A 12,500-nucleotide genomic window follows, 5' to 3' on the forward strand; every position below is an offset into this window, starting at 1 on the left:
GAGAGAGAGAGAGAAAGGAGAGAGATAGAGAGGGGGAGGGGAGAGAGAAAGAGAGAGCAAATTAGTAGATAAACTGACATTGATAGACATGGGGCAATTGGACATTTTGATCATGCTAAGTCTCGGTTAGTACAGGACTCGTGAGGCAGGTCGAGTGCATGTCAGATAGGAACAAGTTAGTCTATTAGGAACAAAACTTACCCACTCTTCTCATATCGCTGAACTAGTGGACTGTGTTTAAACCATATTTACCGTCATCGTATATTTTTACAGTCGATAGCCTTTAGCATGGTGAGGCTCCTAGCCTGCATAATCACCATTAAGTTATCCAGTACCGGTGTCGGTGGACATTGATCTATTGGGTGACAGTTATATTACATCGTTTTGGCCCACTGGGCATTTTTTTCTGTTCCGTCACTTTAGACTTATTACATGCAGTGGGTAGTGGCATTTATATTATGTAGAAAACCACTAGTGTTGTGCACCCTGACTACAGAAAGACAGACATAGACATAGCATACCTAGAGTAAAGTAATGTAAAGTCAAGTCAAATGAAACGAAAGTGCTTTTTTTAAACACATTTCTCAGCGGTGTCTTTGGCCTTGATGATTTGTATTTTTTGATAGAGTCTGTAAGACAAAAGCTGAACCTTAGAATAGTTAAAGTACTGAACTTGTCAAATCCAGGTGCACGGAGCCCCTGGGGCATTTAGTCATACCTCAGGCAGCTATCCGTTAGAAGAACTACCAAGTTTCATTGACTTGCACCCAAAGAGTCAAGAACTGCGATTTTTTACGAATTAATTTCGTACTCGGACCCGGCTGGTCTTGACCTATTTTTGGATCTAAATTTAGATCAGGTAGATCACCACATCATGCACAAAAAGACACGTCACTAAGCAAACTATGTCAGACGTCATCATGAGTTTGTGTAAACCAAAATGGAAGCCGGAATCATTCAGTTGAATCGAACTCCGACCAAACACCACGTAATAACTAGGTTAATTTATGCACTCGCGTAAACAAGAAACTGTCGAGCTTCACAGATGTCGTCGTTGGGTAGTTTTGGGTTTGTTTTACTACCATAGGAGGATTTTTGAACTGTAAATGCACTCAGCTGCAACAAAACGCAAAACGAAGGCTGTGAGCTGCACTGTGCCTTTAAAGCAGCGCCCGGCTAATGGTATTGGTCGTACCCTGGCTGTTTAGAAGATACATAACAACTTCTAAGCTCCTTTCTTATCGGGGTTTCAAGGTTTTATCTTGTTTCGCCTTGATGGGTCTTATTTGCATATTTTGAGACTGTGTGAACTTAATCGCTGAATTGGTGAATAAGTGACATCGCCTAAGGGACGGATTGACACACACTCCTGCATAGGCTGATTTGTCATTTGATTGGCAAGGAGGTTTGGAATGGCTGGACTTGAGTTCAAGTATGTATCCCCGGGGGGTTAAAACGTTCACTGTTCAAATATGAAAATTCAAGTTATGCAGGCGGGCTAAGCGAAATCTTGTGCATAGACTGTAGCGCGCTTTTGAAGTTCTGTTTTCTCTCAGCTCAGTTTATATGAGTTGATTCAGACCGTGTAAGCCAACATTCTGCTATTTTTGCAGTCAGTTGGTAGTAAAAAAAAAAGACTTCCCACAATCTCAGTTGTCGCCTGTTAATTATTGTGTTTACTGTTGTATGGCACAGCAGGCGTATATCATTATTTACCGAGAGCTGTGCAGGAAAGCCTAGCTCAGCATATATATATTAGAATTAATGAGTGAAACTATTTTCACAAAGTGACTTCTCAGCGACGTGAATATTGACCGCTGTGGTCTTGCACGAGCATGTATTGTGTACAAAAGGTATATACACGTGACCTGTTCTTAAAGGTTGCACTACACAAGTTTGATCTCCCACACTTAAAATCCTCGGCTGCGGCAGTTGGCGTATTTTCGGCATTTTCAAAGCTCAAGAGATTTTTTCAAGTGTTGACATCCCCAGAGTGAACTGAACTGCACGATTTTGCGTCGTCGTATTTAAACAAAAACAAGAAACACACAATTTTCGGGGGAGGGTTGGGAGGATAACGCATTCAGCCCCCCCCCCCCCCCCCCCCCACACACACACACACATACCATACACACACACACACATTTTCATGATCTCATACATGGAAACATCATATTTCCCCAAAAAATGCCGAAGAAGGGGGGGGGGGGGGATATGCTTCAGGATTTTTTTTCTCCTCATTCTCATGATCTCATGCATAGAATCGACAAAGCTAAACAAGTTATTTGGGCGAATAATTAACAACACTTTAACTGACTCAAGCGCCTGTGACTGTGACAAGCGTGACAGACATGCCGTTTTTTCCTGTTATGTGTGCCTGTGATGACGACAGCCGACGCAGCGAAGACACACGATATAGCGATGATAGCGCGGAAGCAGTGCACCGAGTAGGAAGGTCTGAGTGTAACGCGCGATAACTATCGTCATTGATGGATTGTTGGTGTGTTAGCTCCCATATGGTATTGGTGGAAAACTTTGCCACGTGAATAACTTTCAGTGAAGACTGTTGTTTGCTTGTGTATGTGTTTGTGAATGATCGCTTCAGACTTGTTAACAGGACTTCTGACTTGCATCGTCTTTGCTACATTGTTTGATTGTGAAAGCCTAGAGATTATTTCCACAATAGTGTTTGTTGTAGACTGGACAAAAACAACAACTCCGCTGCGTTTGTTCTGAGACATGCTGTACTGAAAACTGACGCAAAGATCGAGAGAGAACAATCGAAAAACACAAGGACGCCGTGTTTTTCGAGCTATGATCCAAAAGCGATCGAACTGGGAGAGAATGTCAAATAACAACACACACAGCAGCAAGTGGCTTTGCGCTGGTGTCAGTGCAAACAGTGTTGATAGGAAATAACAACGCACACTTTGCCGCCGTGTGCTGTGTGTCGCCAGTTCGTCACCTCTTGCCGTCTTGAAACAAACAGTGAAATCAGTCACTGCGCCAGTCTGATGCAGAAGGATAAGTAGAGGGAGCAGGAAAAGAAGAAGTGGATGAAAAAGAAGAAGTAGGAAAAGTAGAAGTAGACGAAAAAGAACGAGAATAAGCGGAAGTGGAAGAAGAACAAAGTGTTTGTTCTGTGTCTTTAATGACACTCTCTCTCCTTCTCCCTGTTTCTGTGGCGTTTCTGTTTTGAACTGTTATATTATATTAAATGCGCGCTGTACGTGCCAGTGCAAAGCGGTGTACGTTTTATTGAGAAGTGTCGGGCCACAGAGCTGCATGATGGCATTTCCCAGCGCCAAGGCGATGTGGGACTGTGACCTAGACTGTGACCTATCAGACATCGTCCTCCGTTCCAGAGATGGTAAGCAACAAGATGACTGAAGTGGACATAATGATTATAGGATACACGCTAGCTCCTCAAGTTTGTGTGTGTGTGTGTGTGTGTGTGTGTGTGTGTGTGTGTGTTTTAAATCTCAAACGAAGTTGCGATAAATTCGCAGCCATAATCCGCAGTGTTACGACAAACTTGTCATTAATGAACGTACTTTCGTTACAATCATCATCGTCGTCGTCTTCGTGGTTATCGTCAACCGTCCTCAATGTCGTCATCCTCAACGTCGTCGTCTTCATCATCATCATCATCATCATCGTTGTCGTCGTCGTCATCTTATTCTCCTGTCCCTGTCTGTCTCAGTCTCTGTCTCTCCCTCCCTCCCCCCCCCACCCCTAACCACTTTGGTTTTCTGTTTACTTACAATATATTATTTAAGTGTATTTAATTGTTTTGTTTTAGTTTGAAATCCACTGACGACGACGAACTGTTTTATTTTATTTCTTGCTAACTCAACGTTAATGACAAGCGTCGTGGTTGCACATCAGTCCTTTTCCTGCTGGGCTTGGCATCCGGCTTCCGTTGTCGAGTGACATGACATGACATACATTTTGGTCCGGCATTTGCAACTCAATGCAATGCAGTACAGTTTTATACACAACACCACACCACACCACAACACAACATAACACAACAGCACACCACCACACCACACCACACCACAACACAACACACCACAACACAATTCAATACAATACAAACAACACAACACAACACAACACAATTTAAACAATACAAGACAACGCAACACAATTCAACTTTACCATTTTTATTTCAAGGCTACACACAAAAACTTGTCTATTTAAACGTTCATGTTGAGTGACATAAGCCTGTATAAACTGGAGGTCTGCTGTAACTCGATACACGCGAGGGCACACTGGAATAGAGAAAGAAAAAAAATCTATGTAATAATGGTAATCAATGGCGAATCTAGAGTCTGTCAAATCTGACAGTGGCATACCGGTGAGTAGAAAAATCTGTCGGTGTTCGTATGCCGAGTTTTTTTCTTCTTCTGTGCAAGCAAGATGTGATGCAAGGTGCGACAATAACAATGCAGAGAGAAATGGGGACTTATTGATTGAGCGCATATCGCACAGGAGAGGTAAATGAATGATACCGCTGGGTGTTCACAGATGTGCGATAGTTAACGTACATTTTCCCCTGCTTTCGTCATTCCCAAAGTGGTTTTGTATTTCAGTCACATTCACTCAAACAGCTGTCTCGTACAGGTGTGGCGTTTGGTTTCAGATGAAAATGGCTTTTTTCCTCTGAATGATGAATTGCTTGATCATTGGACTGATGGAGGGATTGACGGATGGATGGATATATGGGTGGGTGGGCACCCATATAATTTGGTGGGCACCCTTTGCAGGTCGCTCCTAGCTGTTAGAAATGAAGTATGTTTGACTTGTGAGAAATAAGTCAAAAAGGAACTATTTCTTGAAAAAAAGAAGCAACGTGTACTGATTGAGCTACGACATTACAAAATGACTGACTGATTGATTGACTGACTCATAGAGAGTCAACAAGAAAGGATGAAGTGATAAAGTTAAAAGTTGAAATCTTTCGTCGAAACATTGCTCGAAATTTTCAGTTTAAACATAAGCCTATCGATTTATTCTAGATCAATTACAGTGATACAACTCTTGGCGGACTGTATCTGTGATACCATGTTTGAGCTGAAAAGCTCTGTGTGTAGGGTTATTTCAAGGGTTCGCCCGAGGCATAGTGGCAGAGATTTCTTTCCCGCCAGTTTGATGAACGCTTTCCCGCGGTTATTTTTCATCATCATTGCTGCTCTATACTGTCCGCCCTGCCCTTCGGAAATGAATCAAACTGTCAGTGCTTAGCTCCCCCCACCCCTTCTCCCTTTCACCCCCCTCTCTCTCCCCTCTCCCCCTCTCTTTCTATCTCTCTCTCTCTTCTCTTAAACGCAATTGATGCTCAAGTATTCGCGTCACAGCTGCAGGTAAACATGTCTTGTCGTTTGGTTTAAACACTATTTTATTCAGATACAAGTTTACAAAGCCATGAAATGTAGGATATAATAAAAGAGCACAACAAGATAAACTTTATGAATGTCCTCTAGCGGACGATATTGTAAATTCAAAATCCATAATCTTGTCGTTTGTCGGATATTGAGCATATTGAAAGTGCAATAACGTACACTTACTGCTTAATAATTATATGTGCCATGTGTTGAGTCAAAATGTTTTTAATTTTTTTTTACATACATTGATACGAGTAGTACTGGTCGTCCAAAGTGCACAAGATATGAAAAGGTAAATTCTACCATGATAGCAGCTGTGTCTAATCAAACCAGGAAATTGTTCGAATGTGCTTACAACTTTGCGATACTTAAAGATGCAGTGCAGGTCACAGCATTGCTGAAGCAAGGAATTGTCTTTTTGTGGCAGATTACGATATAAACAGTCAAAGGCTTTACACAACTGTCTTAACGATGACTTCACACACCTTTAGTGTTTGCCAGCCGAACGAAACTTTATGCAGTTTGTCAGTTCGCATCTCTCGCCAAAATGAAATGACATTTTCCCCCCGTGATCACGTTCTGGGGTTAAAGGCTGTGTATGGTAATTGGTATGCCACAATGGACCTACATACCATGTTTTACAAATTTCGTACGTAACCAGACACAGTGTCTTGACGTAAAGTACCCACATTAAAAATAATTCTCGGCTTTTGACGTAATTAGCTTGATAGAGGACCACGCTGTCCTGCCCGAAAACACATTGTAAGTGCTGAGTCACATATTCTATGATACGTCTTATTTCACTAAGGGGGGGAGGGGGGGGGGGGTAGAGGTGTTTGTTCTATTTATTGGCGAAATGACCTCAGTTCCGGCAGATGAGTCCAACGTCTTGCGAGTGGTCACAGTTGGTCCTCCCAACTCCGTCACCGTTGGTAGGACAGGCCAGCAGGTTGAGCTCTGTCCCATCACAGATGATGTTGTCCAGCCAGATCGGCCCGACGCCGGGACGAAAAGGGGACTCAGTGCTTGGTTGAGCAACAGGATTTACGCTGAAAGACAAAACCCACGTCGCGTAAGGCGATATTAAAACATGAAGTCAATCTAAAACGAAAAGATTAACACTACTTGAAACCAGTCATCACCAAGACTACAATGGGGTAAAGCGTTGTTGGCCGAAACCGAAGACAGCGACATAGGTCGCGCTCGTCTCGGTAAAGCATGCAAACTCATTTTCATGAGCCGATTTGGGTTAATTCTGAGCACATTTTTTCAGAGTTAACATGACATATCTATATATTTTTGGATTTAGGAATTGTTAAGGAATACAAGGCAATCAATGTTACATCTGTTTGTTGACATTCGATTTTAATAACAACTTTAATGAACAAACTAATAAATTAATTTTTAGCTTCCGAGTTGACATGCAGTTCTATAGCCGAACTGAGTCAAAGAATGTTCGACCAAAGTTTTAATCAACTTGCTTAAAAGAAGTTCACCACAGTATGGCCTCAACTTTTGCAAAAAGCCGGATCTTACGTCATTAAAGACATTTATCGAAAAACATTGTCGGGGTATTATTTTGACGAACTTCCATGTGAATTCTGTCGGGTAGTTTATTGGAACTGCCCCCCACACACAGACACAGTACAGACAGACAGACAGACACACGCACACACACACGCACATATACACACACATACACACACATACACACACACACACGCACATGCACATACACACACACACATGCACACACACACGCACATGCACACACACACGCACATGCACACACTCACACGCACACACACATGCAAACACATGCACACACACACACACACACACACACACACACACACACACACACACACACACACACACGCACATACACACACACACATGTAGCGACTAGCATATTACGGTTGAGGAACATGATACTTTGATGACACGTTCCTTGCTGCTGATGACATGTGAAAAAAGTCATGGGTTGTAGTTGTTTTCTCTTAGGGGAGAAAATGGTGGCCTCTTGCTCTTTTGTATGCCCCCCAGAGTGCTATTTGTGATGTGAATGTGGCATTTTTTGCATAGAAAACAAGTGAGAATATAATTATACAAAGTCTAATGTGAAAGCAAGGAGGGTAATACTGTGTACCAAGCAGTGTAACCGAGTGCCGAAACACCACAATCACCTTTGGAGGCGAAGTCCAATCAAACAGGATTGAGAATATTAGAGCTTATTTCTAAGCCCTTTAAAAACTGTTATGCATTCGCATAGGAATCCATGAACATACAGAGAGACAAAAGCCGCCAGACCCCATCACAAACAGAACTCTACAATCCACAGGTGTTGCCTTACGAGCTATAAATAGCTCACAACTTCTAAGGCGAACAACTCTGCAGAGTCTGCTGTGAAGGGCGACGGTAGTCTCCCTGTCACACAAGCTTGCCATTTCATGCTTTTGCTCAATCAATCAATCAATCCATCAATCCATCAATCCATCAATCAACCAATCCATCAATCCATGAATCCATCAATCAACCAATCGATCAATGTCATCATGATTGTGATAGTAATCACCCCCCGCGGGTTAAGGGGAAGAATTTACCCGATGCTCCCCAGCATGTCGTAAGAGGCGACTAACGGATTCTGTTTCTCCTTTTACCCTTGTTAAGTGTTTCTTGTATAGAATATAGTCAATTTTTGTAAATATTTTAGTCAAGCAGTATGTAAGAAATATTAAGTCCTTTGTACTGGAAACTTGCATTCTTCCAGTAAGGTAATACATTGTACTACGTTGCAAGCCCCTGGAGCAATTTTGTTATTAGTGCTTTTGTGAACAAGAAATAATTGACAAGTGGCTCTTTCCCATCTCCCCCCTTTCCCCGTCGCGATATAACCTTCGTGGTTGAAAACGACGTTAAACACCAAATAAAGAAAAAAAGATGTGATAGTAATCGCCCTGATAGTTGCTGAACTTGTGACGATGATGATGATGACGCTGGTGATGACGAATGCGATGACGTTGTATCCACAGACCTGCAGCTGGCGGCAGAGCTGGGCAAGGCCTTGCTGGAGAGAAACCGCGAGCTGGAGGCACAGCTGCAGCAACAGCAACAGTCCTACCAGGAACAGACCATGGAGCTGCAGGTGAGTCATCTATATTTTGACCACACGCTTTGCTTGTCAAAGATGTAAACTAAATAACAAAGTGACGACTGTGGGTGAGATGAACAAAGTTGAAAACCAAAACAAATCTGGACTCACCAATACAAGGACAGTACATACAAAACTAAATCAAATGTTCGCTTATGGAGGCCTCTTCAGGGCTAAACAAACAAACTTTTTTTCTTCTTCTTCTGCGTTCGTGGGCTGAAACTCCCACGTACACTCGTGTTTTTTGCACGAGTGGAATTTTACGTGTATGACCGTTTTTTACCCCGCCATTTAGGCAGCCATACGCCGTTTTCGGAGGAAGCATGCTGGGTATTTTCGTGTTTCTATAACCCACCGAACTCTGACATGGATTACAGGATCTTTTTCGTGCGCACTTGGTCTTGTGCTTGCGTGTACACACGGGGGTGTTCGGACACCGAGGAGAGTCTGCACACAAGGTTGACTCTGAGAAATAAATCTCTCGCCGAACGTGGGGACGAACTCACGCTGACAGCGGCCAACTGGATACAAATCCAGCGCGCTACCGACTGAGCTACATCCCCGCCGCAGGGTCTTAAAAGGGCAGTTCCTCTGTTAGCTTGGAAGTTCCATTCATTCCATACCTTTAGCGCTGGTATAACTTTTCTCTATGCCCAAACAAACAAACAAACACTGAGGGAAACAAAATGCAAAAGAAAAAGCAGCACGGAACGAAAAACAGGTCAGCGAACTGAATGTAATGAACAATTCACAACAACCCGGGAGAAGAAGGGGCGGGGGGGGGGGGGGGGGGAGGAGCTTGAACACAGTGGCACTATAACTACTATTTTTCGGAAGTCCTGATGGACATAAACTGTCGACACAGCAGTATAGGACCTAGCATTAACAAACATGTCTTTTTCCCAAACATACTAAATTTTACCAACTTAAGACAAAGCTTAAAGAAATTGCAGGCGCCGAACATTTGAGTTACAAACTCAAGGACATTTTCATGGAGGTAAATTAAATGTACAGAACAAATTAGAACTGCAGGTAATATTTGTCAATTTTAGATCCGATGCTGTTGTGTCGTCTTCTTCTTCTGCCTCTCCTTCCTCTTCTTCCTCTTCTTCCTCTTCTTCTTCCTCTTCTTCTTCCTCTTCTTCTTCCTCTTCTTCCTCTTCTTCTTCCTCTTCTTCCTCTTCCTCTTCTTCCTCTTCTTCTGCGGTCATGGGCTGAAACTCTCACGTAAACTCGTGTTTTTATATTTAGTCAAGTTTTGACTAAATATTTTAACATCGAGGGGGAATCGAAACGAGGGTCGTGGTGTATGTGCGTGTGTGCGTGCGTGTGTGTGTGTGTGTGTAGAGCGATTCAGACTAAACTACTGGACCGATCTTTATGAAATTTGACATGAGAGTTCCTGGGTATGAAATCCCCGAACGTTTTTTTCATTTTTTTTATAAATGTCTTTGATGACGTCATATCCGGCTTTTCGTGAAAGTTGAGGCGGCACTGTCACGCCCTCATTTTTCAACCAAATTGGTTGAAATTTTGGTCAAGTAATCTTCGACGAAGCCCGGACTTCGGTATTGCATTTCAGCTTGGTGGCTTAAAAATTAATTAATGACTTTGGTCATTACAAATCTAAAAATTGTAAAAAAAAATTAAAATTTACAAAACGATCCAAATTTACGTTTATCTTATTCTCCATCATTTGCTGATTCCAAAAACATATAAATATGTTATATTCGGATTAAAAACAAGCTCTGAAAATTAAATATATAAAAATTATTATCAAAATTAAATTGTCCAAATCAATTTAAAAACACTTTCATCTTATTCCTTGTCGGTTCCTGATTCCAAAAACATATAGATATGATATGTTTGGATTAAAAACACGCTCAGAAAGTTAAAACAAAGAGAGGTACAGAAAAGCGTGCTATCCTTCTTAGCGCAACTACTACCCCGCTCTTCTTGTCAATTTCACTGCCTATGCCGTGAGCGGTGGACTACGAGTATACGGTCTTGCTGCGTTGCATTGCGTTCAGTTTCATTCTGTGAGTTCGACAGCTACTTGACTAAATATTGTATTTTCGCCTTACGCGACTTGTTTTTTGCACGAGTGGGTTTTTACGTATATGACCGTTTTTACCACGCCAATTGGGCAGCCATTCGCCACTTTCATCTGTTTCAAAATGCAATGCTGCCTATGACCCTTTTTGTTTTGTTTTGTTGACCTCAGTTGCATACAGGCTGCTTTAATCCTTTTTCTCATTTGCCTTTATTTGTTTTTGTTTTGTTTTTGACACCTGTTGTTTTCGCTGTGCACGTGCAGCACGTGAACAAGCAGCTGGAGACGCTGCGCACGATGACAGAGTCGAGGAACAGGGTGTACGAGGAGGTGGACCGCATCTCGCAGGACCTGGAGAGGCAGAACCAGAAACTCACCATGGACGCCAAGGCCGACCGACAGAAAATTGAAAGGTACACACATGTATCCATTCCTCTTTGAACCGGTGTATGATTGTTGGTGGGGCGGATGGTTGGGGCATGGTCTTCTAAGAGGTAGAAGGTGGAGGTGGAGGGAAGTGGCTTTTATCCCACGATATGTAGATATATTTGGAAGTGCGTAGTTATAATTCTAAGGACGACAGTAATTGCCAATTTAAGCTGACATTGCACATCGAGAAGTTCCTGCTGTACATCTCTTTCAAAGAGGGAATTGAAAAAAATGAATGTAATATAAAGCACACACGCTTTTGAAATTCTGAAAATTTACATCACATTCTTTTAGCATATCATTGAACGCATATTTCGCTGGACATACCTTCAGTTGACAACACCAAAATAGTCATTCTCCTAAATGTATTTGATCCTTCACAAGTGGGACTATCAATCAATCAATCAATGACGCTTATATCGCGCATATTCCGTGGGTACAGTTCTAGGCGCTCTGCAGTGATGCCGTGTGAGATGAAATTTTATACGGCCAGTAGATTGCAGCCATTTCGGCGCATATTTACCTTTCACGGCCTATTATTCCAAATCACACGGGTATAGGTAGACAATTATTAACTGTGCCTAAGCAATTTTGCCAGGAAAGACCCTTTTGTCAATCGTGGGATCTTTAACGTGCACACCCAATGTAGTGTACACGGGGGGAGGGTTCGGACACCGAAGAGAGTCTGCACACAAAGTTGACTCTGAAATAAATTTCCGCCGAACCTGGGATCGAACTCACGCTGACAGCGGCCAACTGAATACAAATCCAGCGCGCTACCAACTGAGCTATATCCCCGCCCAGACTCTCTAAGTAGTAAGCTCTGTTGCTGGAAAGTCTCTCTCTCTTCGAGGGACACAAACAACTCAGAGCTCTTATTACGAATCCCCTGATGTGTTGTTGCGTGCAGGATGACGGGCACATTGGAGCACTTGGAGCAGAAGGTGGAAGACCTGCAGAAGAAGCTGGAGGAAGCCAAGAAGGACACAGACAAGAAGAAAGGCCTCAGCAAGAAACAGGAGAAACGGCGTACCGCCAGTCTCGTGGCTTTGGACAGAAACACTGACAACAAGTACGCTGCCTTGCAGTTGTTTAACCGTCTTTCTGTCTGGTTTGTCTGTCTCTGTTGGTGTGCCTTTCTGTCTCTCACAATACGTGCTAGTGTGTGTGTGTGTGTGTGTGTGTGTGTGTGTGTGTGTGTGTGTGTGTGTGTGCGCGTGTGTGTGTGTGTGTGTGTGTGTGTGTGTGTGCAAAATAAAGGAGAGAGAGAGACAGAGAGAGAGAGAGAGAGAGCGAGAGAAAAAAGATGATTGGGCCTTGCGCCTGAATGTTTCTGTTTGCGTTACTGATGTTTTGCATTTGATATTGCCGGGATGGAGTGCCATAGACCTGATGTGATGCGACCAAACGATGCGTGTCAGTATGTCGTATTTGTTCGGTTGTCTATTTGTGACAGCTAGACCTTCTTCCAGGTAAG

At 42.8% G+C, this 12,500-nt stretch overlaps 1 protein-coding gene across 1 annotated transcript in view; it reads left to right on the forward strand.

Moving 5' to 3' along the window:
• The first annotated feature begins 2,284 nt into the window (after positions 1 to 2,284).
• Positions 2,285 to 12,500, forward strand: part of LOC138958658 (cerebellar degeneration-related protein 2-like) — a 19,020-nt gene continuing 8,804 nt past the window's right edge. The window contains exons 1-4 of the mRNA XM_070329885.1: positions 2,285 to 3,370; positions 8,423 to 8,535; positions 10,859 to 11,007; positions 11,934 to 12,095. Of these exons, the coding sequence (XP_070185986.1) occupies positions 3,286 to 3,370; positions 8,423 to 8,535; positions 10,859 to 11,007; positions 11,934 to 12,095 (509 nt within the window). The 5' untranslated portion in view covers positions 2,285 to 3,285. The remainder of the gene's footprint in view (positions 3,371 to 8,422; positions 8,536 to 10,858; positions 11,008 to 11,933; positions 12,096 to 12,500) is intronic.

This window comes from Littorina saxatilis, linkage group LG2 (assembly GCF_037325665.1).
Source record: "Littorina saxatilis isolate snail1 linkage group LG2, US_GU_Lsax_2.0, whole genome shotgun sequence".
Taxonomy (NCBI): domain Eukaryota; kingdom Metazoa; phylum Mollusca; class Gastropoda; order Littorinimorpha; family Littorinidae; genus Littorina; species Littorina saxatilis.